Source organism: Melanotaenia boesemani, chromosome 23 (assembly GCF_017639745.1).
Source record: "Melanotaenia boesemani isolate fMelBoe1 chromosome 23, fMelBoe1.pri, whole genome shotgun sequence".
NCBI lineage: Eukaryota > Metazoa > Chordata > Actinopteri > Atheriniformes > Melanotaeniidae > Melanotaenia > Melanotaenia boesemani.
In genome coordinates this window covers 25,356,035-25,383,513 of record NC_055704.1, presented here as the reverse complement: position 1 = coordinate 25,383,513, position 27,479 = coordinate 25,356,035, and the positions used below count along the sequence as shown (strand labels likewise).

The 27,479-nt window shown below is 37.7% G+C and overlaps 1 protein-coding gene across 1 annotated transcript in view; it reads left to right on the top strand.

Moving 5' to 3' along the window:
• sema3c (sema domain, immunoglobulin domain (Ig), short basic domain, secreted, (semaphorin) 3C) overlaps positions 1–27,479 on the top strand; it is a 48,655-nt gene that overhangs the window by 13,209 nt on the left and 7,967 nt on the right. Inside the window, exons 3-13 of the mRNA XM_041977927.1 lie at positions 6,912–7,072; positions 7,625–7,687; positions 15,664–15,783; positions 17,230–17,320; positions 20,226–20,345; positions 20,452–20,594; positions 20,678–20,792; positions 21,202–21,271; positions 23,417–23,561; positions 24,758–24,980; positions 27,302–27,390. Coding sequence (XP_041833861.1) covers positions 6,912–7,072; positions 7,625–7,687; positions 15,664–15,783; positions 17,230–17,320; positions 20,226–20,345; positions 20,452–20,594; positions 20,678–20,792; positions 21,202–21,271; positions 23,417–23,561; positions 24,758–24,980; positions 27,302–27,390 — 1,340 coding nt within the window. The remainder of the gene's footprint in view (positions 1–6,911; positions 7,073–7,624; positions 7,688–15,663; positions 15,784–17,229; positions 17,321–20,225; positions 20,346–20,451; positions 20,595–20,677; positions 20,793–21,201; positions 21,272–23,416; positions 23,562–24,757; positions 24,981–27,301; positions 27,391–27,479) is intronic.

Sequence of the window (27,479 nt, the reverse complement as noted above, 5' to 3'; positions counted from 1 at the left end):
ACGAAAGTAACTAAAAAGTTACTTTTAACAGTAACATATTACTTTTTGGTGTAAGTAATCAACAAAGTAACTGAGTCACTTTTTGAATAAAGTAACTAGTAACTGTAACTAGTTACTTTTTACAGTAAGTAGCACAACACTGGTGACAACTAAACAAATAAAAGTCTGCTTTCTAAAACATGGATCAGAAGAGCTGACATGTTCGCCCTGCAGGATGTGTGTGTGTGTGTGTGTGTTCACATCTGTTAATATCAGAGACACTGTTAACGTGTTCAGCAGTTTGGTTCTTAAATGTCAAAATGAAGAAAATAATTCACAGTGGTGCAAGAATTAAACAGAAAAGGAGCAGATCCCTTTCTAGGCCATGAACCAACATCATTACAGCAAACTACGCACGTTTCCTGTCAATATGCTGCCTCATGTTAAAGCCTCCTTAAAATGCTTCTGGTAGATGGAGGTGGTTCTGGCTCCGCTGCAGGTTTTCCTGCCTGTTTAAAGGAAGATTTTCCTCCTCACTGAGAGCACATGATGGAGGGTTAGATGCTGATAGATTGTACAAACCCAGTTATTTTGAATTTGTTTAATGTTGTTTGTGTGAATTTCTTTGTTTTAATGGGATTATAATTGGACCAGAGTAAAGTGTTTTGTATTGGCCCGTGTCTGTAGTGCCTTGAGATTAGTTTGTTGTAAATTATCACTGTACAAATAAAGCTGAACTGAATTTAATTAAAATGGGGTTCATTGTACCAAATTTGGTTTGGATAAATCAGAGCATTCCTGATTTTTTAAGGTAGCTTTACCACAACATTTTAATTGGATGTTATTAAAAAAATGAGAAACTTAGTTTTGCACAACTGATCTTTTTTGACAGAAGGGTATCTTATATCTTATAGTGTTATAAACTTGAACTAATAAACTTGTATTTTAATGAAAGCAATGCAACAGAACCTCTTTTATGAAAAGTGGGTGACTGGGTTTAGATCCATACAGTAAATTTACTGCAACACACTGGTTGTGCTGGTGGCTTTGAAACATAAAGGATTCCTTCTTTTCTGATGACTTATTACAGAAAAAGTAAAAAGCCAATCTGTTATTTAGTTCATTTCAAATGGTTTCGTTTCCAGAAGAGAATTTTGCCTGTTTTTGATGCAACGAGGGATCTGAAGATCTTTAGTATTGATCTTCAGTTTTGTTCCATGTACACAGAGATTCCTTCTAATTCTCTGAATCTTTTTATATTCCACCACAATTTTCAGACATTCAGTCTCAGACTGGGGAGCTATGAAACGTTCCTTTTATACCAGTCATGCTGCTGATCTGTTTCACCTAATTTACCTAATTAGTTGTCAAATGCTCGACAAAAACATTTTTTCCTTTTAATTATGTGTACTAATTACTTTTCCAGCCTTTTGTTCCAACTTTTTCTCTTTAATATTTTCCATGAAATGGTGAAATGTTTCAGTTTCAACATCTAATTTGTTCTTATTTCTCTTCATGGTGCCGTGGTTAGCAGTGGTTAGCAGTGGTTAGCCGTGGTTAGCAGTGGTTAGCCGTGGTTAGCAGTGGTTAGCAGTGGTTAGCAGTGGTTAGCAGTGGTTAGCAGTGAGTGAGCGTGTGCATGGTTGCTTGTCTTGTGATGGGCTGGTGACATGTACCCTGTCTCCTGCACAATGCCAGCTGAGATAAACCAACATGCGAGGAATGTTTTCTGCACATGTGATCTGCTGCAGAGAAAGCAATCTGTTGTTTAATATTGAATGACCTATGGAGTTTCTTCACTAAACAAAAGGCTTTTGTGCTGCTTCCACTTGGTCACTTAACACACTTAAAGAGAAACTCTCAGCTCCCCCAGCCACCACACTGGCCTTTCCACTCCACCGTCCACAGCATTGATCTGATGGGATTATAGCACGACTGGTCTGCCAACCAACCAATGGGGCATCATGGGTCAAAGCTCAAAGTCAAAGGTAGGACTCAGAAGATCGCTGTGAGGTCCACAGGGAGGTCCAAGGCCCACCTGCTCACATACATAATAGAAAATCCACAAGCTGTCATGCACATGCTTGTGTTCTTCTTCTTTCTTCATTCTTTTCAAGGCTCTCTCCAATGATGGTAAATGAAAAACAAAATGAGTCATTTCATCACTCTCACTGCTTCATCTTCTTCTGATTGATCTCTGTACCATCCCCAAAAACCTGTAAATTCACCATCTTAGCATAGAAAGAACGGTGCAGCTACACTTAAAAAACACATTAAGATTCTCAACAATGCCTCGGTTATGATGTGTCACTCAGTAGTCTTCCCTCTCTGTGATCTCAGCCATGGGGAATGCACATAAACACATATCTAATGAGCTACATGTGGTCCAACCCACAGATATAAACCACATAGCTGTACTCCAGCTTTTGTTTTTTTGCTTTGATAAAATCTCTGACGTCATATTATGAGAGCTGAACGTTAGCCCTGTCAAACACAATTGTTAGATGATTTAAGAGAATGATGTTGGACGCCACACCTGGCCAGATTAGTCCACCTCATGATACAATCACAGATTCTGTAAACACTGGGTCTCTTTAGACGTCCTGAAAAACCTCGGCTGTTTGGAGCAGGTGCACCATCTGGCAAGTGAAACTTTAAATGCTGGTCTGCAGCAGTGCAGGCCAGAGACCAGATCCAGCATGTGGACTCCAGAGGGTTTCAGTTTGTGTCTCAGTAAGTAAGCTGGATCCATGTGACACACCCTGCTGCGTGTCATCATAGCACCAGGCTTTGCTGGCCTTCCACCCTCACATGGGAACATGAAAGTCTTCTATTTCTCCCCACTGTGAAAACAATTCAAAGTTCACCATAATGTTGAGCACTGATTTCACCCTGACCACACCCCCTGGAACAATTTCTGCCCCTTGTGGATTGTCCAGGAGGGGTTTGGCCAGAAAGAACAAGAGTATTGTTTTATTTTGCATTAATGGTCTCCTCTTGAAATTCTCAGAAATCCTTATTTTCAAAAAAAAAAGTCATATAGAAAAATTACACCAGTTTAGCTAATATGCTAACAGCTTGAAATGCTAATGATGGGCCGTTGGAAGCTAAACTATTAGTTTACTGCTGTTTGAGCTACTGTCACTATGAAAAGTTAGAAAAATTATATGTTTTAAAATATGGAAATGTGACTTAATGCCATGTTTTCAACAGAGGGTTAGCTTTAATCTCCAAGTAGCTAGTTTATCCAAATTAAGTTTATTAACAGTAGCTGGGAAACCCAGAGTTGCTGTTTACCGTTTTGTAGTTTTCATATGGAGAATATGTCACTTTTATATCAGTTTTAAAAAGTAGCTCAACTTAAGCTCATTAGTCAAGTTAACATCAGCATTTTATGTCAGTTCAGAAGTTATAGATTTAATTTTTTTAATGAAAACAATGAAATTCCAAGAAATTTTCTCCACTTTCCCAAAACAGGTTTTTCTTTCTTACACTGCTTGAGGGGCTTTTTTTTTTAGAGCAGAGTTCATGGCCAGTGCAATCAGCTCTGCAACAAACATGATTGATCACAAGAACCATCAGCTGTTTCTGTTTCTAGAGAGTAAATGAGGGCTAAAGATACAGGTTTAGCAATCACAGATCATTCTGGACCTTTCAGTCCACAGAAGGACAACATGTCATTGCCAGATCTTGAAATGCATTTTTCATTATGAAACATCATGACGCACAAAGAAGTTTGGTCACGTCTACTCAAACCTTTTGTCCAAACATTTGACTGGGTTTTAAATATGACCAAACGTCTCTAATGGAGTGAGGGACCTGTTTAGGGTCAGTGGTTACTGCCTTTTCATGTGATGGAAAATATAGCTGATAGTGAATCTGATGGCAGAAACACGTCTCTAAAAAGTTGGAACTGGGGCATCAAAAGGCTAAAAAAGTAAATAATAATAATAATAAAAAATACCTGGAGGAGCATTTGTAATATTAATTGGCAAAAGGTCAGGTTCAAGGTTCAAATAAATGTTCCTTGTACAAGGTAGCTAAGACTTTCAAGATCCCAACATCTAAGATATCATTAATGAAAAGAATCAGGAGGAATCTCTGTGTGCATGGGACAAGACTGAAAGTTAAAACTGGATGCTCGTAGTCTTTGGCTCAGAAACACTTCCAGAAATCACTGTCTGTTAAAATGTTTCAGTTTTAACAAATAATATGTTGTTTATGTTCTTCTGGGAATAAAATATGAGTTTATGAGATTTGCAAATCATTGCATACTGTTTTTATTCACATTTTTCACAGCCTCCCAACTTTTTGGGAACTGGGTTGTAAAGCTCAGTCATTTTCCCCCAGTTAAACATGTAAACAGTATTTTCTTCTCTCTGGTGAGCTTCCAAACCAGAGGAAGCAAAATGCGGTGCCGGTCTCTACTATGTTGTGGGACATTATGCTGCTTTTACAATCCACCATGAAGGAGAAGAAGGTGCTTTTTATGGGTTTTCTTGTTTAGATTTTCTGAGACATTGACATCGTAATCAGCTGTTTTATTCCCCGGAAAAATAACAAAAACCTTAAAGGGCTATAATGAGGTTACCATAAATCTCATCCAATAACTTCCTGTCAAATTTTTAGTATTAAATCGAAGAGCTTATCATCTTGGCAGAACGATGTATTTTTATTAGTTGTTAGTGAAGGTTTTAGGGTTGATGGCAAGAACTCTCAGTGATGTAATATCTTCAGCCTCTGCAGGTTAATATTTCTTTGTGATCACTGATGCTATCGGCGATGCTTATCCTTATTGCAGCCGTTTCTTGCCCAGTTTCTAATCTGCTTGAAAAGTCTTCACTTTTAATTTAGTCTCTGCTTCATCTACATGCATGTTCCACACTATGTAGAAGCAGATGCTCTCACTCTGGACAATACAGCCTTAAAAAACTCTCCTCTCACCTCGAGATGTGAAGCAGTTTAAGTTAATGCAGCTGAAGAGGAGAGTGAAGAGTCGTGGGAAACTTGGCCATCCCCAAAGTGGTTAATTTGTCTTTATGGAAAGTTAAACACTTCAGGCTTTACATGGCGAATGAACCAAAAAAACAGGCTGTGATGAGAGCGAGGGGGTGCCACAAAAAGCCACTTTCCATGTAGATAAAAGGCCTCAAAAGCATATGCCAAACAATAATGGAAATGTGACTTTAGCCCGAGGGATTGAAGCAAAGTGCAGGACAACCTGTTTGTTGATGAGTAGAAGGGATACAAAGCGGACTCAGAGGGTCAATACAGGGAAGGAAATGGAGGGTGTGGGTCTACATCCCCCCCCAACCTCTGCAGATTGAAAAAGTGATAAATATGCATGAGTTTGGCTTCAACAGTGCAGCCCTTTGATGGTACTGGTGAAAATCTCTATCTGCAGTAAATAGGCTGAAAATAACTGTCTGAGGATGTTTACTCCGTCTGTGTGAACAATCTAATGAATAGAAAAGACTTTGCAGGAAGATTTTTTATACGCCTTGTTTATTTGCTGTTTTACATGATCTGGAGTCAGAATTGCTGTTCGATTAAAATAATAAAAAGAAAAGTAAAACTATACATTTTTACCAATGAATTATTGTGTGATTGGCTTCAAATGGCATTAACCCATCATGTAAGAGATCATGTAGCTTCTTTTAAATCTTTTTACTGTTGCATTTAATTTGTCGTTTTTGTGCTGATTTGCATTTGTCTTTCAAGCTTGGAGCAGCTGCTTTTTATGCACCTTGTTATGCTCTTTGTTCTAAATCGTGTTTCTTTGTATTTGCACCTGGTTGCTTTGTTTTAAGTGAGTTACTTTTGTATGAAAAGTTCTATATAAATAAAGTTTCATTGATAACTGATATGTCAGAGTCTAAATTTTAATAGTCAAAACTTTTTTCTTGGTAACAACAGAGACCGTTTCTGACAAAAAATAAATAAAGAAAGAAAGAAATTAATTCCAAGTGTGTTTAAGTCCATATCCAACACCTAATAGTGCAACAATCCGTAGTTGTAAACTGTGAGGTGGAAGTATTCCGTCATTGTTTTCCATAGAGCAGCATCACTGTGACATGATGAACCACAACTCCTGAACATTAAAATGTAAAACCTCGTTGTAAAGGGTACTTGTCAGACTTTCTAACGATGTATAATGCAACACAAACTGGTTTTACTGAAGCGGAGAAATTCATGTACTAAGGGTTTTTGTCATGTTTTCTATTGATGTTGTGATCAGATTATTTTCATGAATGTTTTAGGCCAAAATAATTGTGTAGTTAAGATCAAATGTGACAAATTCAAAACACTAAATGTCTTGATTCATGATCTGAGGTGATCCTTTCTGTCCAGTAAATCAGTTGATTCCTGCTTTCCTATCACATTTTAAACCTCTCCATATTCTAAGACCTGCACTGAATGATCAGAATGATCACGGTTGACTTAAACTAAGTAGTTTGAGGTATATGAACGGCACTGCTTCATTTCATTGGCTTCCGTCTCAACTTGGCTTAAAGCCTGTTTGGTCTTGGTCTTAAGTTAATCTGTAAACTTAGACTTTATCTTGTCTGGGAATCACCTTAAGTGGTCATGACTACGGCCGTGTGCAAACCAGCTATTCCCCTCGCTGCATGCGTCTCCAGCACACAGAGGTGATGAAGTGCACTACTTAGTCCTGACTGAACAAAAAGGGTCGCTTTTAAATTTCTATCAGCCTTCTGTTGTACTATTGTATGTGCAGACTGTGTCGTAGCTACAAATCGTCTTTAGGACCTCTGCAAATAGTCTTTCCATCTGAGAACAGTTTAAAGAATAGCAGTTAAATTTTGTCCTTGTGTTTGTTATTAACTGAGCAGAAATAAGAGACGCTTTATTCAGTGTGGAACGGCTTATCTGTATGTTTTCTTTAGCATTTTCTCCTCTGTGCCTCTCAGACCTGCAGACCTCTCTGTCTTTTGAATACTACAACCTATCAGAAAAGGCCATGGACTACAGGATCCTGCATATGGATGAAGACCAGGACAGGATGTATGTGGGCTGCAAAGACCATGTTCTCTCCATGGACATCAACAACATCACCCATGGCACACTTAAGGTCAGGAGATGGTTATAGTTATAGAACATTTATTTCTTCTTCTGCAATACTGCTGTGATATATGTTTTTTTTAAAACCTCTGTAATGAGATGCAAATTAACTTACATTCGCTATGATCAGTACAAATTTAGGGTTTCCCAGAAGGGCCATTAAACCACCTCAGCTCTCTTGTCAGTAATTCTGAATGCGGTGAAGAAATTATCTTTTATGTAATTGGCAGACATAAAGTGCATAAACAGATGGGAAAGCTCCTGCAGAGAGTGCTGCACCGCGTTTGTTTATTCCCAGTAAATTACATGATGTAGTCACTGAGTTAGACCTTTAAACCCCTTTCTCTGGTTTGAAAGCACATTTTCTGCAGAGTATAGCTGGTTGTAATCACTGAAGCTGGATTTCTATGGAAAAATAAACTTTTAGAACATCCTCTGTGTTCATTTTCTACTATTTCTCTGGGACTTCTCTTTGTTTATAGAATATAGAACCTGATGAGCATATCATGTGCTGTCTGGTTGTTTTTGTTCACTGTGGGTTATGTCTGTTTTTGACCACCAGGTGTTTTGGCCTGCATCTACAAGCAAAATAGAAGAATGCCAAATGGCAGGCAAGGACCCAACAGTAAGAGAAGCAAACTTTATTTCAACAAGTACATTCATTTATGAGCATAACTCAGAGCATGACATTTAAAGGGTACATTTCCAAAAAAAAGAAGCCTGTGTTGCCTTATCACGCCATCCCCCTGTTTGCTATGTTTAATGCCTGTGGTTGATGAACTAATCAAATTATACTCCTGATCAGATTTAGTGATAATAAGATACATGTGATGTCTGTTCATACTCTCCATATTATCATACGCATATGGACATGGTTGGGAATTGGGTTTCTACAGAAGAAAACATATGATTTACATGTGATAATGGCTTTTGTGCATCTGAAGTTTTGTGTCAATGGACAGATGCAATGACATCTTCGCATTCATCAACACATCATTTGTGGCGTATTTCTGGGAGATCGGGTTGCTTTATAAACTTTCTGACTTTTCTCATTGATTTGCTTCTTTAATCTGAGAATTTTTGTTACTAAAAGTTTTTCTTGAACACAGATTTTAGCCTTTAAAGTCTGAATAAAGCAGAAACAAATCTACTCTAGACAACTCATGGCATTTAGATTTTATGCTAAAGTGAAACTATCATAAAGCACTTAGCTGAACACAAGTTTAGGCAGACGATTGTGGGATGAAAAAGTTACCATGAAGCATTATAAGTTAAATCTATCAGAACAGATTTTCCTTATCGATGGCTAATTTTGGATCCATCTTGCATCCGACCTATACTGTGAGATCTCTCCAGCCAGTAAAAGACAGTCTTATCTCTTGCTCTGTCGCTTTTTCCATCTCTTCCTCTGATAATATCTTCTTGTGTTTCTTTGCTGATCAGCCACAGTGCACGGTCAAAATCAATGGTATGCTTGTCTGATTTGCTAAAAATGCAACAGAAAAGAGGCATGGGAAAAAGTTTCTCATACATAAGATATAAAAGCATTATTGTACTAAATATTCACCAAAATAATCATCCAACTATAAGGTTAAGTTTATTTTCTATGATATTTGCAATCATAGTATTGTTACATACCATCTTAGATCTTTGTGGAACGGAACACTTGACTTTGAAGAATGGCACTTATTTCACTGACAAAGCCAGAGAAATATTTGTTAGTTACAACAAGATTTAATGAAGACATACAGCAAGACTCATGAGACTAATCCCACCTCAGCATCTGTTCTCCTTTAATTAGATTGTACTGAGACATGCACAGCATCTTATAGATAATGCAGTGGTGAGGAAATTGAAAACAGATGGATGGGAAAAAGGTCTACTTTTAAATCAGATCAAATCAAATTTTATTTATAAAGCTTTTCATACGTAAGTAGAACAAATGCACACAAAAGTAATGTTTGCAAACAGAAAAGAATATAAAACAGCAAATAAAATTCCACACCTACTCTCTCTCACACACATACACTCACACCCAAAGCAATCCCCCTTCCCTTAACATAATACGAATATAACCTGGCTTGACACTACTGTGAGGAAATGATATCTTAGGGATCCGTCCACACCAAGAGCCACAATGACCATGGCAATGGTCCCAGTGTGGAGGGTCCCATGGGGAAAACACTGGAGTTAAAATGTTAAAAGTAAAAAAAACTAAATAAACCCAAAACCAATAAGAACAAATAAGAATAACAAGTATGAAAGTTTAACTAAAGGAGCTTATAAAAACAATGTGCTTTGTAAAACAAAGTCATAAAAAACAGAATTGAGAAAATTACAAAAACAGTTGTTTTTTTTTAAATAAATAAGTACATGAACAAGTAAAATAAAATAAAAATAAAAATAAAAAATAATGAAATTAAGTAGCCTAAACAAGGTAAGATGACAAGTCAGTTAAAAGCTAAATTAAAAAGGTCTTGAGATTCTCTTTAAAAGCATCAACAATCTCTGCAGAAATTAAGTGAAAACAGAAAGAAAAAAGCTAAAATAAAATAGCTAAAATGCAAGGAATAACGTTCCAGTGTGGGGAATTAACAGTTATTTAGATAATAGAAATAGAAATAGAAATGTAAAATGATCTCATACTTGCCTTCAGGACCTATAATTAAAACTTCAGTTTTTTCCAAGTTGAGCTGTAGGAAATTCTCTGCCATCCATGTCTTAGCATCTAAAATACTGTATAAAAGGACGTCAACTGGCTCCAGGTCATCAGGAGACACAGCGATGTAAAGCTGTGTGTCATCAGCATAGCTGTGGAAATCAATGCCATGTCTCCTGATGACATCCCTAAGAGGCAACATGTACAAACTAAAAAGCATTGGGCCTGAAATTGAACCTTGGGGGACCCCACATCTTATTTTATGAATTCCTGAGGCGCAGGTATCCATACTTACAAAAAACTGTTGATTAGAGAGATAGGAATAAAACCATTTTAAACCAGTACTTGAAAGGCCCACCAGACTTCTGAGTATGTCTAATAAAATTTGGTGATCTGCTGTATCACATAAGACTACTAAGATCCAATAGAACCAGAACAGAAAGTTTCTGTGAGTCCAAGTCACACCTGGAGAATATAACAATCTTTAAAAGGGCATCTTGGAACTGTGGTTTACCCTAAAACCAGATTTATATTTTTCTAAAATATTGTGTTCATTCAAAAACTTGTGAAACTGAATAAAAACAACTTTTTCTCAACTTTTAATTAAAAAGGGCAAGTTGGATACAGGTCAGTAGTTATCAAGAATATTTGGGTCTAAATTAACTTCTTCAGAAGGGGCCTGACCACGGCTGTTTTACAGGCGGATGGGAAGACCCCCGTTAGAGTAATTCATCATGTCTAAAAGCTCACACTTCAACCAGGACAAAACTGTCCAGTGTTTTCTCTGATAAGATTTCCTAAATTCTTCTCTGCTCTTCAGCAATTTCTTTTGAGGTTTCTGATTTCTTCATGTCTCCATGATGGTGTGAGTTTAGATTGTATAATTATTGTTTTAAGTGGAGCAGTTGATGGCTGACTTCAGTTTGCTGTTAAACTTATCTACAATAAAATCACACAATGCAGGTACAATCTGAGCAGGAGTTTGGTTTAAAATGTCAATAAAATTTGCAGCCGCTCGAGGAGTTATATATTGTTTCCTCACAGTTCTCACCGGGGCCTCCTGATGGATAAAACTGGTGACATTAAAAAATGCACAGTAGTGGTCTGACACAGCCAGGTCAACAACAGAAGACACACCAGAGGACAGGTCATAGGTTAGGACCAGGTCCAGGTTGTGTCCTCTGTCTAAAAGGTCTACAAAGTTGTTATTGATGTTCAAATTAAACCAGTTAATAAAATTTTGTTGTATTTAAAATGTATGGTAGATAAAAGATCAGGAAATTCCTAAATAAAAGAGAAGGGAGGCTTGGGTAGTCTATAAATTGTAATACATAACATGCTTAACATTCAGATGCAATTATTTACTTAAATCAGCAGCCTAATTTCTTTGTTGCCATTGCTGCATGTTGTATCCGGAGTTATCGACCATCCTCTGACATCTACAGGGTAATGGAGAGAGGCTTTTTAACAACATGCTGATGCAGAAATAGAGGAGTAGTTTCCAGTAACTGGGTGATTTTTGCAGGTTGTGAGTAATGTCTGCTGCAGACGATTCCCTAAAATATTTGAGTGGGCCATGTATGTGCAGAGCCAATCAGCGACCTCTTCCTCCTCTCCATCATCTGCAACATTCTGAACTCCTGCCACTTTCTACTACTTTAAGTTTCAATCTGACTATTTTTCCTGTTTTCTTTGCTTACGTTTCTTAACTCTTTCAATATTTTAGTCCAGTTTTTACTAGAGAATATTGAAATTTCTCTCATCTATAGTCAACTTTCTCAAGGACATTTTCTTACTTTTTAGCGCCCTCATATATCTATAATGGCTCCCGTCCCCATCTGTATGAATTAAGTTCCCTTTCTCCAAAACAGTGTGTGATTTAAGCGAGAAAGTGATAGCACATTGTTTTTTCCAGAGTGGAAGCATCAGAGGAGAAATCTATAGCAGTTATGTCATTTAAATATACTGGTTTGCTAGTAGCAGTCATCTTAGTTTGATCATCACTTTGCATTTGAAGCCATGCCTGTATGACAGGAAACAGGTGAGGAAAATAAAACAGGTTAAGTATAAATGTGACACAGTAAAACGGATATGAGAGGTATTCAGGCTTACAGGAATACATTAAAGTGAATGAGTGATCAAACCAAAGGAAAAGCAGAAATAAGATAAAGTAAGGGAAGATAAATAACAGAGATGGGTGTGTGGTGATAAAATATTCAGTTGCTATTCGTTGATAGCTCTCAGTGGAGCTATGTGCACCGGCCATGAGCTGCAGCAGCTGCCAATTCTGTAGCCATGGCCAAGTTCCTGACAGCTCCCTGGATGCGTGTTCTCCTCCTCCTCCCCTCTTTTCTCCACTCTTTTTTTTTTTCCTTCTTCTTCCACTCGTTTTTTGCCAACTCAAACTTAATTAGCCACAAAGTCCAGCACTCTGCTGCTGCTGGGTTTGGAAGTGGAAGCAGAGGGATCAGTAGTCAATCTCACCAATACAAATGACAATCTTTTTCCACTGGTATTAATGCCAGACCAGTGAGCTCTGGGGTCGTCTGATTGTGCAGCATGTGATGCTACAGCTGTCATAACGAGTGAGATAAGTTTGAATTACTGCTTCATGTGGAATAACATTCAGGAGCAATAAACACGATCTGGATCTGATGCTCGCCTTGGCTTTATACCAGGAAATGGATCTCTCCTCTGGTATGTCTGATTCAGTACTAAGTGTCATAGCTGAGAATAAAAGATATGAAAACAGTCTTTATTTATTGAACTACTGTTAACAGGCTAACAGGTATTGGAGCAGTGTTAGAAAACTTTTTAGTAAAAGCAAATGTTTTGTTGGTGGAAAGCTATTACAGTGCACAGGCTTTGGAAGATTCCTTAAAAATAAGTTGCAGATCCAGATTGCTTTAAATTCCTAAGATAGGACTCTGGCATTGATGAAAGATGCACTCTGCAAAAGGTCTTTATGTTGTCATAAAGGTGACATTAATTAACATTCGCAATAAACAATAATGTCATGTGAGTCATCATCAGTCAGTCATTATCCATACTGCTTCATCCAGTTAAGGGTTGCGGGGAAGCTGGAGCCTAACCCAGCGTTTAGTAGGTAAGAGGCAGGTACACCCTGGACAGGTCACCAGTCCATCGCAGTATAAAAAAATAATGGTTTGGCTTAAATGTTTTTGAACAAGCGCAATAATTAATAACAGAATGACTAATCAACATTTAGTTAATTACCACTGGTTGGCAGAAGCTACAAAACAGTACCAGCCATACCAGATTAAATATCACCTTGTCAGGAATATATATAAATGTATAAATAACCTTTCAGCTAAGTGTATAAAATTAAGTTAAAAAACATTTGTAAAATGTTTGTAAAAACTTTAAAAATAAGCTGTAATATCTACTTTCACCATTCTAGCATTAGCCCAGATATAAGCTATCAGTTCAAATTCTTACTGTGGTAAAAAGTTGATTAATATGACAAATTTATTTATATCAATTAATTAAATCAAGGAAAAGTATGTGTCTCCAATCTCTTATAAATAAAGAAGCTAACCCAGTAGTTAATGCTAGCATGTATGCTAACTGTTAGCCTCAGCATGCTAATGACTAAGCAAAACCAGTAGGTATTCCCTGGGGCGCAAAAAAAGGGGCGGGGGGGTAAAGGTGAAGGATTCTAGGGGCCCATGATTGAGAGGGCCCTCAATGCAATTGTAATACTAACAAAATTATCTAATACTCAATGATAAACTTACAATCACGAAAACATTTTAGTTACAGTGCAATGGTATCACTAAGTTTCTTTGTTTTGGAAACATTTCTGAGCTGAGCAAGGACAGTGATGGTGAACGAGATTGCACGAGCATGACTCAGCAATAGTGCACCTTTACCACTCCTTGATATCTTATTACACAAAGTTCTACCTTTTAAATGTGATTATTTAATTTTAAAGATGGGTCCCAACTATTGTCTGGCTGTAAATCTCCTCAGTGGTTTCCTTGTGGTCGTATTACATTCAGTTCATATAATACAATAAACTATGTGAGGTCCGGCTAGTTTTTGTTTCTGAGCCTACCTCATTTATTTTACCATTTGCTTCTGATTTTATTTATTTATTTGCTTTTATTTATTCATTTTTTGTTGCTTCTTGTTCAGTGATAATGTTCAATAATAATGCTCACAATACAATAAATCCTAAAAAACGAGCGGCCATTTTGTTTTTGATGTTTTAGCTGAGATTTGATTTGTTTCTCCAAAGATTATTAATGCATTTCATTTTCATGGAAGAGGTTATTTTGTATTTAAGTTTTTTTATTTTATGTAACTGATCTTGAGATAATTAATAATTAAATATTTTAAAGAAGAGAGATGGGTTTTTAAATATAAAGTAGCTGTCTTGCAGCAAATAGCTAAATCTAAATTAACTTCATTGTATTTTAAGTCCTTCCCCTACCAAGTAGCCTCACTGTCATGTTTTTCTTTTCAAAAATATAGGTGTGATGGTCAAAACATCATTAAAATTGCTAATTTATGTATGTAAGTATCACAATTTTCGGGGGGGGGGGCTTCAGTTTCTTTTCATGGGGCCCAAAATCTCTGGAAGCGCCCCTGGCTATTCCAACAAGTTACTGAGTTAGCTACACAAGTGATATGTACCACTAACAGATAAAAACTAAAAAATTAACTTCACAAATCAGGACTTGAGCAGTCTTTTCATGCTTTTTTTGGCTCTTTTTTTTAAATACACATAATGTGTTTTGAAGCGAATCTCTGACCGGACTTTAAATTTTTTAAATATTAATGAAAACTTAGTAAAATTTTGTTGACTCATTTACTTAATCTAATTTGAGCAAGACACTGTCAGTTTTTAAAATTTTTCACTACTCTTTTCCCAACAAGCAGAAGTAATTTTTCTGGTTTGGTTTCACATGAAGTTGATTCTGACAGTGATGGGTGGGTTTTAGTTGTGACCTTCAGCGTTCTGAAGATGTTAGCATAGATGTTTCTGCTTCAGTTCAGCTCTAGTCGCATATTAAAGTAATCTTAAGGCACTTTTACAGACAGAGTCCAGTTCAGTCCAGTTCATTTAAATTGGATTATAATTACAATCCAGATAGTTTCAATTGATTTATAATTTTAATTTAATTACAATTTAAACAAATACAATATTTCATCTACATTCATAAGAACTGAGTTAATATAAACCAATTATGAAACCAATGGATTGCATCAAATCTGAGGCAATGAGGCAACAGTGGAGAGGAAAATACTCCCACAGTGTCACCTCTGCACCAGACTGTGCTACGCCCACACCTGCTCCAATCAATCACCGCCGCTCTCCCTCTCCGGAATACTGATGAGACACACCTGCGAGTAATCCCAGCTCCAGGATACATAAGCGCCAGCTCTCCAGACAGTCTTCGTCAGACCTCGTTCAAGCTATCTGAACTTCTCTTTCCGGTCCCGACTGACCAGGATAATTACTTGGACTCAGCATTATCTTTGGAACTCGTAAGAATCTGGATGAGATAACCCTGTTCATAATAAACCTGCCAATTCAGTCTTGTCTCAATGAGGTCCTTCATAACACACAGACTGAGGAAGGGCGGCCATCTTTCTCCACCTTTTTGTGGTGGAGGTTTAGGTTTAGTTATCTCATCAATAAAAAATGCCTACAGTCATATCCATCAGTTTTCATGGATTTCTTCTAAAGGTTGTAAGACGATGGAACAGATAACTTGATAATATTGAAAAAAAAGTTGGCTTTTATTTACATTAATTATTGTATATGATTGTTTTATATTTGTTTTCTTTTGTCTTAGACTTGCACATTGATTTAAACTTCCAGAATAATTTGACAAATCTACAAAATTACTTCACTTTATTCCACACTAAACATTTCATGCGCATCTCTCTCTTGTTTTGATTTATCTTTCCAGCACGGCTGTGGGAACTTCATCCGGGTGGTGCAGCCTTACAACAGAACTCATCTGTTTATGTGTGGCAGTGGAGCATACAGTCCCGTCTGTGTGTACATCAACAGGGGCCGCAGGCCAGAGGTAGGTTCACTTCACAGAGGAAACAAACGCATACAGGAATAAACCATCTATGGACATTGGCACAGCGATGACCACAACTTATTTAAATAAAAAAGGCTTTCTGGCTGTCCTTTTAAAACACTTTGGGATATACTTCAGGCTATGAGATGACATTTAACCATTAATATGATTTTAAAACATGAAAAATAAAAATCAGTAAGCATTGGAAATGAATGCTGAATGACAGTCTGTGTCTACCAAGTTGCTATAATCTCATCATGGGATGTTTTCAGTGATTTGCTTGTAGTTAAGTGTCATCATGTGTTTGTTTTCTTAAAGTTAGTACAGATTCCACAACTTGAAGGGAGCCAAGTTTTCCTGTTGTCAGTCGGGTCTCTCCTGAGAGGGGATAAGAGGGAGAAAATGAAGGTCTAGTGTCAGAGCTGTTTCTGGGCTCTCATATCCGGCCACGCAGCTCTGGAAGAAGGAGCGGGGAAGCCCTCCAGGAGAAATATGCTCACAGAATGAACAACATTCATCCACAGACTGCTGCCAAAAGCTAATAAGCGGAGAGAACCAGGCTCTCCGCTCACTGCAGTGCCTTTTGTCATCTGGAGTTTTTTTGTTTGAAAGGCAGACTGCTCTGTTTGCAGCCTCTGAGCTCAAACATGTCAGCGCCTCAGGAAGAGAGATCTGTTAAGTATAAAAGGATGCTGCATTGGAAAGCTGACATCACAGACCATTGCTTTGTGGATGTGTCACCAGATTGTTATGGTTATCTAAAAAGTCAGGGGAGAGGACAGTACTCAAATGTTAGCATGCAACAGTGCTTTTGAGTCTTTTTTGACCAATAGTCTTTTATTTGGTCTTTAAATGGCCATGCAACTTACTCTACATTAGTATTGGTGTATTATTCATTAAACATAAATAGTAAATACTATAAAATCTTCTTTAATTAATTAAAAATGAGAACTTTAAGCTATTAAATATTGCAGCAAGAAGCTAATGTCAAAGCCTGCCAAATGGAGTTTATCCACCTGCAAAACCTCTTGACACATTTTCTTGGATTCTGCTGCGTAGCTGACATACTCTGCATTCCCGTTCATGGAAACCCCACAGCAGAGGGCCAAATCTAAATAGATGGGATAGCAAGTGTTGTATTTTACCATGGTTACTCTTGAGTCTGCCATAAGGAGAGTGTTGAAACTTGGCAGAATTGTCCTAAATAGAGAAATATCTTCCCAACAGATCATCACAGACATTCCTCCTTTTTCTCTGCTTTCACCGACCCATACGGGCCACGTAAAGCAGACTACAGCCGGACCGCCTCTCTGTGTCTTTTTCTAATATTTATTTCACTCGTGAAGTCAGTTTTACTGTCGCAGGTCACCAGATGGAAAAGCCTGTCAAATAAAAAAGTCTCCACAATGTCTGATTTTTTAATCTTTTGTTCTCTCTGTGTGACAGGAACAAGTATTTCACATTGACTCAAGGACTGAATCTGGAAAAGGGAGGTGCTCGTTCAACCCTCAAGTGAATACAGTCTCTGTCATGATCAGTAGGTGCCTCCATCTCTCTCTGCCTTATTTACCTTATTTTGGTGGGAATTGTTAGGAATTGCATTAGCTGCATGGAGGGTAAAGATGTGGATGTATCACGAGCTCTCAATATGGGTTGTGCCCATGCATTATTCCACACTCTAATAACTTAACTCCAGTAAGAGGCACCCTACCTTGACGTTGAAGGACAGAGGTTTAAAGGAAAGGCTGAAAGCAGATGCAGAGCAAGACTTTTAAACATGGGGGACCAGAGGGTGGGTAAGATTTTATCAAGGGGCTCATATACTAAGAAAGTAAATTATTATTACTGAGAAATTAGAATAAAACATCTTTACATTAATAATCTGGATCACCAAGTGGAAATATTTGAAGCAAATTCAAATAAGCTCCGTAAGACAATTTGGTTGCTTTGTGGTAGTCGGGGGATCAGTTCTGGTTTACTGACTGGTGGTGGTGGTAGACTGGATCTTTGTGTCTGATCACTCTGACTGGTGTGGCTAACTTCCTGTTGGGAGCTGTCAAGCTGCTGGGGGCTGGGATCTGTCTCAATTTCTTTACAACAAAGTCAGAAATATCTCCCTTTCTCCTCATTCTTATATAAGATCAGACTATAGGCTATATTTCTCCACCATTTAATGACATAGCTTACTTTAAAACCATTAGCATGCAGTGCTAGCTTAGTGAGCGCTAAATAACTTGTACTCATTAAGCATAATACAAAGTTTATTTTCAGCTCCAGTGTGAAAATCCTTGATTAATTGAGTTGATGTGAAGTCCCTTAAGTCTCTGCACTCGGTGAAAGCTAAACATGACAAGGTTTCCCAACATTTTAAAACTAATCTACTGCTACATAGATTCAAGCTAACATCAGATTAATACATACATTGCTCAGAAACAAAAAAAGTTCACTACAAATGTGCAGCCACATGTGAATAATTTAACAGTTGATTAGGAAACTACTTTAAAATGACTTCGAACTGGTGTAGTGACACTGTTGATCTGGCCCCTCGCCTCCTCCAGTTACTTGTCAATCACCTGAGGTGGCACCTGGGATGTTTCAGCAGTGGCTGGTGCCACCCTGGTCCCCTCTAGTTCTGTCCCTGGCTGAAAATGTGCAGTGGTTGAATGAATGAGGAATTGTAGGAACCACGAAGACAAAGAAGAAGCCGGTCTGGGTGTGGAGACCGTGAGGGGATTGGGCTCAGTCTAATCACTGAACCACAGCCATTTTAATTTATTCTTAGGAAGTGAGGATGTGAGACCAACTGTGTTGTGCAAGCTGAATGTTTTTCCCTTTTCTTTTGTTGAAGGATTTCCGTTTGTGGCTTCTGCTGTTGAATCTAATATTTCATAATGTGCCAGATATTTTCAGTGGGTTCTGTGTCTGGAATCCATGCGGGTTATTAAAGTACTGAACTCTTTACTCCACAGCCGTCCTGTTGTACTTTGTGCAGAAGATCTGGTCTTGTATTTCCCTGAGAATGCAGCAACCATTATTTAAAAAAGTTTTTTTATTTTATTTATTTTTTATTATTATTTATCAGACTATAGGACAATTTTTCAACTTAACTAGTTTAAATGAGCTCTAGCCCAGAAAAGGCTTCATTGTTTCTGGATTTTCCATTGTTTTCTTTGCATGGGAGAGTCTGTCATGCAGCTTTTTGGAAATAAAGATGGGGTGTGTTCACTGACCGTGATTTCAGAAATATAACGAGTCAATAAATGATTTCCACTGCAAAACTGGCTGCATGAGGAACTAAAGCTCATTGTCATTTAAAATTGATTCTTAGCTTTTTCTCTGTAGAGATTTCAGTGGATTCTCAGATTTTTTATGACAATAAATGATAAAAATGCTTCATTTCTTTTCACTTTCACAAAAAAAAGATTAAGCTGTTGAACCATTTGCCCACCACATCTTTACAGAGTGCTAATACCCTTTCCTGTTTTTATGCCTGAAAAACTTATTTAAGCTAAGATGTTTCACGCTTATTGGTTTAAAAACCTTTTTAAACATGTTACGGACATTAAGTTTCAACATGGTTCAGGTGGTTTTTGTAGGATTTTCAGTTAAATTTAAGGCTGTATGTATTGCTAACATATTTCATACAGGATCCTTGCTCTTTTTGGAAAATCAGTTGTGCATTATTTCATGTTTACATTCAGCTTTTACATGCAACTAACACTGAGGCTCATGTGTCTTCCAAGTTAAGCCCCCTCCTTTCATCTCTGATTGGTTGAGGGGTGTTGGGTTGCTTTTGACACGGCCAAAGATGCCACATTGCACCCTCAGCTGTGCTTTCCGACACCTGAGCACTGCCATGTCAGCAGCAGCTTTTCCAGCCAGAAAGCATCATCGGAGATCCCCCAGAGCAAATGAGAGGGGAAGCGGGGAACGATCCATGGGGGCAGAAAAGAAGGTGGTTGGGAGGCCAGCTGCAGTGCTGCAAAACCAATAGAGCAGCACTGGGAGGACAATCACATGCAGTTTCTGGGTTAAATCTTTGTTTCATCTCCTCATCCACATGTTTTTTCCCTCCATGACCGTCTGACTGCTGTCAACACCTCGGACACAGGCCACAGATCTTTAATATTCCCCAAACTTGCTGCATTTCTTCTTAAACATATGGTCTGAAGCTGGTAGATGATTAAATGTGGGGAAGGAAAAACATGAGGCTGCCGTGTAGAGCACAGGGCCACTTATTAGAAGCAGGACACAGACTGTAAGTAATTTTATGAGCAGTTATGAGGACATTTTCAGTAAAAACTGACATTAACTGATGTAGTGGTTGCAGCATCTTATTCGTTTTATCTGAATGATTAATCACAGTAATTCTGTAATATTTTCTTTCAGGCTCTAAAGTGTTAGTAATAGTGTTCTTTGTGTGTGTGTTTGCATGCTTCCAGACCAGGAGCTGTTCTCAGGCATGTACATTGACTTCATGGGGACAGATGCTGCCATCTTCAGGAGCCTGACCAAGAGAAATGCAGTGCGGACTGATCAGCACAACTCCAAATGGCTCAGTGGTGAGCAAACTCACATTTAAGGCACTAATATTGTTTAATTCAGTTATTTAAAATGATATATCTTTGAATCACTGTGAAATTCAAAACGTTCTGTGACTTTATTTAGAGCCTATTTTCATTGATGCCCACCTGATACCAGACGGGATGGACCCAAACGACGCCAAATTGTACTTTTTCTTCAGAGAGAGGCTAACGGATAACAGTGGAAACACTAAAAATATCCACACCATGGTTGCCAGAGTGTGTCCAGTGAGTGCCTTCGCTCGTGCCTGAATGAATCCATGCTGCATGTTTAATGCTTTCCAGTTGCTATTTGCTTGTTTTGTTTGCAGAATGACATTGGCGGGCAGCGCAGCCTCGTTAACAAGTGGACCACCTTCCTCAAAGCCAGGATGGTGTGTTCGGTGCTGGAAGAGGACGGCACGGAAACACACTTTGATGAACTCGGTGTGTAACACAAACACTTTTTAAATTCTTTTTCTATTATTTATGTCATTTTTCTAAGCTTTGTTTTTCTGAAGATGGTCCAAGAGACTAGTTCAAACATGCCTTTTAGTTTAGAAAATGTTCAGCCAAGAAATAAAGTCATCCTAATTTATGAAAGCTTGCTATTTATGTTCCAAGATTTCTAAGGTTTGCTTTTTCCATAAACAGTCCACAGAACTTTCCGTGTTTGGTTTGGATTAGGATTTAGGCCCATTGTCAAAGTTCATAACAACAATTATTGCTTTTGGAAATCTTGTGTTAATTTATTTCTTTCTGAGCATCACTTTTAACTTTAAACATTTTGTAGATCTGTATCTGTTGACATGTACATATCTGTATGTACCTATAAGTGTGTGTGTTCCTCATGCAGAAAGCGTGTTTTTGCTGGAAATTGATCAACCAAAGGGCCTTTTAGTGTTTGGAGTCTTCACATCTACAAGGTAAGACTGATGGTACAAAGTGTAACAGCCTGTTTCATTCACCTGCCATGTTGCAGAACACGTACAATTACAGCATCGCCGCTTTTATTTTGATGTTACGGCCTTGAAATTGATTGCTTTGTTGTGAAAACAACTAATCAGGTTAATTGGAAACGGGTTGGTAACATGACTGGGTATTAAAGGAGCATTTCAGAGAGGCAGAGTCTCTCAGAGAAAGATAGTGGGATCTTTAAAGTTTTCACAACTGTCCCACTATTTTTAGACCCAGTTTGTCTCAGATTGGTGAACCTCTGTGCATCTTTACCTTAGAGCCTCACCTGTTGCTAATTAACCTTATTAGTCGTCAAATGCTCCTCCTGGTGTTTCTGATTTGTGCCGAGTACTTCTCCGGCCTTTTGTTGCTCCTGTTCCAACTTTAAGAAGTGTTTCTGCCATCAGATCTGAGTCTAGAATTTATAAATAAATTCTGCAGAACTCATTCATTAGTTTGTGTAGATTTTTTTTTTTATTTTTGAGTATTTCAAAAGAATATAAAGGGGAGAAAAGAGTCATCTGTAGTCATGCCAAACTGGACACTAAGGCATAAAAGTAAAAGATATAAAAGTGGCTGGCAGTGGTTCCCAGTTTGGGATGTAGACTAAATAAAATGTATAGTTGTTGCACTTCTAGCAAAACATGGATGAATTTGTAAAAGTACCACAGAGCAAATGATGATGAATCAACAATAAAAACAACTTTAAAAAGACTAGAAAATATGAGAAGACATCTTGCCAGGGGCTTTACCAGTACAGTGGTGGGTAATGTCGGCATCACTGGTGCAAAAGTGTGTATGAATATTTCGGTGGTGGTGACAGATTAGCTGTCTCTACAGATGTTGCTTACCTTCACCAGGTATGAGTGAGGAGTGGAGGAATATTAGATCTACTGTAAGTGCTTTAAAGTCCTACCACTGTTAAAAACGTAATATAAATCTATATTATTATCTTTGATAATGAAGAGAAAACTCTTACATCTGAAAATATTATCATCTGACAGTATGAAACAAACCAGTTGTCATGAACACAAAGGAAAGCCCACTGCTGACCTCAGAAATAAAGCAAATACACCTCAGAAAGCAGCATCCACCACTTCAAATGCTCCACAGCGCAGAGTTTACTGGTGTTAAAATCTTCAAATTAAAGCTGAGGTACTTTAGCTGAACAGCCAGAAAACTAGAGTCTGTGTCTCTGCTTCTTCATGTGCTTCAAGGTGTTTTGGTGCACGAGGTGATAGTGGTGGTTTGATGGTGGGTCCTGCAGAAAACCCACTGCTCTAGTCCAGATGACTGTGATCTGCACAGCTGAGAACCTACAAAGCTTTTCACACACTTTGAGGAAACTAACAATATTTCAGTTAAAAAGATGAACTTGTTCATTATTTAAGTCATAAAACAAAGACTTCAAATCTTTTTCTTATTCTAAGTATTTGTGTGAGATGAAAACATATCTCAGCACTGTATCATTTGTAAAGTCAAAATATGAGAAACATAATGTCAAAAACATTATTTTTGACATTACAAACTAAGAAAAGAAATGTTAACAGACACTGTGTGAAAGCTCTGTGGCAGCTGAAAGACCACCACCGACTGAGCTGCTCTCATTCGCGTTTGAAGGTTTATAGAAATGGTTTTATGATGCATCTGCTCTGACCTTTAACTGACTTTGTCTGTTTAACTCGGAGTGACATTGTTGCTGACCCCAGATTCACTTGTTACCTCAGAGTCAGAGAAAGTCTACAGTCGTGTATCCTGGCTCAGAGAACTCAGCCAAAGCAAACAGTGAGGTCCATTAGCATCACTGCGCTCAGTGTTATTCCTCCTCTCTGCTCTGCACAAGATGCTTCTGTTCCCTTTCCCAGCAAAGCATCTTTTATGTGTTAAGTAGTGTGGTTTTAAATATCTGAACCAAACCACATTGCATTCTGAGGAGGAAATTGAGGCTCAGTCCACACTGACATGTGAAGGTCCTTCCTGTCATGACTCACATCCTCAGAAGCTGTGATCTTAAGAAACAAACTGCTCTGTATTTTTGACGGGTTGGTCTCTTAGATGTGAGTGTAAGCTCCTACAGTGAGGTTTCATTCAACACATGTATCTTATTTCCACAGTTCTGTGTTTAAAGGGTCAGCAGTGTGTGTGTACAACATGGCCGACATCCTCACTGTCTTCAATGGACCCTTCGCTCACAGAGAGGGGCCCAACTTTCAGTGGGTGGCATTCCAGGGACGCATCCCCTACCCGAGGCCAGGAACTGTAAGTTCAGTGATTTCAAAATTCAATATAATATAATATAATATAATATAATAAATGGACTGGTGACCTGTCCTGGTGTACCTGCCTCTCACCTGCTAAATGCTGGGTTATGCTCCAGCTTCCCCGCAACCCATAATAGACGAAGCAGTATAGATAATTTGATAATGGATGGATAATATAATATAATATAATATAATATAATATAATATAATATAAAAATAAGATTATTTTATTTATTTTTTTTATTATTTTATTTTATTATTTTATTATTTTTATTATTAAGAAAACATATTTGCTCATTGATTTAAGTGGTACAACAAATTGAAAATTTAAATCATTGTTAAGATAAGAGTCAGAGTAGACAGAGAACCTAATCAATATTTTACTTCACAGCTTTGTATCCTGAAAGAAAAACACGTTGAGAGAACAAATGCTCTTTGACTCCGTGATGTGGGGCAGGAAATTTCTTCACTCTCTTCCGTTGTGTTTTAGTTCCTGGTGAAAATTAATATCCAGACAGAGACGCTCAACCACAAAACTTTCTCCTGAACAGGCGACTTCACATGAAATGAAAAGATTTCATCTCTTTTTGTTTTCACTTTGTTTTTTCTGGGTTGTCTTGTAGCATTTTGCAAGACATCGTAAAAAAAGTATTGTAAATATTTAAATATTACATATTTTACTATAAACATTTGCCCACCAGGTCAAACAAGGTCTAAATAAATATATTTTTATTGTAAATTTAGTGATGTAAAGTCAGAAAAAAGTTTTTTCTTAAAATCAACAATGTTGTTGAAAATCATAAAACTCTACATTTAAAAATATACTGATCTTCTATATTTTTCATATTAGTATTTTATTAACTATTTACTAATGAATTTAAAATTATAAACCATTCAGTCTCGTACCAACCAATACAGGTTTTCATTTCTAGAAAACTTTCAAACACACATTAAATGTAAACACACAGAATAAAGCACTGATAGTGAACCTGGTCACTCATGTGAAAATAAATCATTTCAGTTTAAACACAAGTTTGAAAACTCTAACAACCTGAGGGATTTATCACCACTAATATTCTGCTTTTTGTTAAATATTTAGTGAGATGTCAGTTTTCTTTGTGACTGAGAAAAAAAATGTAAAAATATGAGATTAGATTAATTTCCTAAAATAGCTTGCTGTCTGTCTGTCTGCAGTGTCCCGGTGGAGCCTTCACACCTGACATACACACAACAAAAGAGTTCCCAGACGACGTGGTGAACTTTGTACGGAACCATCCGGTCATGTTCAACCCCATCTACCCGGTGGGGAGGAGACCCCTGGTAGTTCGTACCAACGCAGACTACAGATACACATCGGTAGCCGTGGATCAGGTCACGGCTGCTGACGGCAGCTATCAGGTGCTCTTCCTGGGCACAGGTAAGAATCTACTTCTGTCATACAACTACCAGTTTATCCTGTAAAAAATCACCATTTGTGTCAGCTGTTGAAAGTCCAACAGAAAACATTATCAATCAGAAGATAAAAATTTAAATTTATACCCCTTTAGATATTTTACATCCTTTAGGCTGTGGTATTAATTAAGTTATAAGCAAAAAAAACGCAGATTCAGTCCTTTTTACTGATGTGATTCATAAGTAAATGATTTAGAGGAGTCCCTTTGCTGCAGCTGGTTATCAGATAAACAGATAAACAAGGTTACAGCTAACGAGTGTTCCAGCTGAACTAAGCAAGGTCAGCCTGACACGTCCATAGGTCCTGCTGATTCAGGTCAGCTTATGTCAGCAAAGATATGCTAATTCACTGTGAGATATGCTACAGTTCGTTATCAGAGGCCATCACTGTGTAAAAAGTAGGAAGTTAAAAAAAGGTTGTTGGTGTAAGTCTGCTGGCTCAGGGGCCTGAAGAGGAAAGTGGCCCCTGGTCCAGAGACTCGTCAGCTGATGTTAAAGCTGATGAGTTGAGCTGAAAATTAAAAAAAAAAAATTTGTGGTTATTCACAACACAAAAAACAGATTCCCGACACAAGAGAAAGAATCCCACAATTATTCAGCAAATACACAAAACTGCAACTACAAAGAGATGAAAAAAAACTACAAAAAAGATGAAATTATTCAGGCTAATGACACAAAATGTGTTCAGTTTCAGAATGACTGACACAAATCAGCTGCTAAACCACAATAAAAAGCCATTTTCATGTGAAAAATAGCTTTAAAAATCATTTTTTTAACTGTACAGGGATACAGTTTGACACAAATCAGCTGCTAAACCACAATAAAAAACCATTTTCATGTGAAAAATAGCTTTAAAAATCATTTTTTTAACTGTACAGGGATACAGTTTGACACAAATCAGCTGCTAAACCACAATAAAAAACCATTTTCATGTGAAATAATGGCTTTAAAAATCATTTTTTAACTGTACAGGGATACAGTTTGACACAAATCAGCTGCTAAACCACAATAAAAAACCATTTTCATGTGGAAAAAATGGCTTTAAAAATAATTTTTTAACTGTACAGGGATACAGTTTGACACAAATCAGCTGCTAAACCACAATAAAAAACCATTTTCATGTGAAAAAATGGCTTTAAAAATCATTTTTTAACTGTACAGGGATACAGTTTGACACAAATCAGCTGCTAAACCACAATAAAAAACCATTTTCATGTGAAAAAATGGCTTTAAAAATCATTTTTTAACTGTACAGGGATACAGTTTGACACAAATGAGCAACAGAGTAACTGAAAACACCCAAAAGCAAATTGAAAGCTACAGAAACTCCAGTCAACTACAAAGAAGCTCGAAAACCAAAAAACCATAATAAAAACTAAAAGTGCAGCCTCACAACAAAGAGGTTTAATGAGTCAAAACAGCAACAGAAAACTGCAAAACAATTTTAAAAGGACCAGTAGAGGTCACCAACACACACACACACACACACACACACACACAAAATGACTAACAGAAATGAACTGTTAGATGTCTAAATCCTGTGCAGAGTATCTCAAAATGTATAATTTAAGTAGTTTTGTGTTGATGTCAGCATAACAGCAGGTGGCTCTTTGGACTGTAACAGTTCTGATTCTATAATTCATCCATAATAAAATAACACGACGGATGGAGACATTTCCGCTAATATATAATGTATAGTTCACTTGTAAAATAGCTACTTGTCTGTTTAACATAGAGTAATTTGTATTTGCATGGAGAATTATTCCCGTCTTCGTGCTTTTGCATATCCATGTGAGCACATTTACATTCAGCAAACTGCTCTGGGACTCTCATGCAGCTGCTTGTGTTTATCAAGCAGCCTCTCCTGTCTCTTCCCCCTGCCTGGATTCTTGAAGACAAGCCAGTGCTGCCCGACCATATCTTCTCCTGAAACCGTTCTTTGTCCCAGGGATGATGAGAAACCCTTATCAGGCGTTTGCAGGAGCTGTTACTGTACCTCCTCCTTCCAAACTCCTGGGACAAAACGGCCATGTTTATGATGATGGTGTTTTTTTTGTTTTTTTTTTTGTCCTTTTTGCAGTCCTTGACCTCTCTGGTGTGAGCTTAGCAGATTCAGTTCCCACTGCTTTGCTGTGGAAACTGATCATGGCTATCACACCTAATTCAAAAGCAAACACAGGCAAAGGAGAAACAGATTAGGAGTTTATTTTTCACCAACAGTTGTTCTCTACATTACTGGTTGTTTATTGTTGAGCCATATCTGCTGACCTCTCGTTCTGCCCTCAGACAAAGGTACAATACAGAAGGTGATTGTGCTGCCACGCAATCAATCCCTGCATGAAGATCTGATCCTGGAGGAGCTGGAAGTGTTTAAGGTCTGCTTTCCTTTTCCTTTTTTTCTCCCTTACTCTTTAATCCTTTTTTTTCCCTGGAAATCAAAGGCAGCATGGAGGAGGGTGCGCTT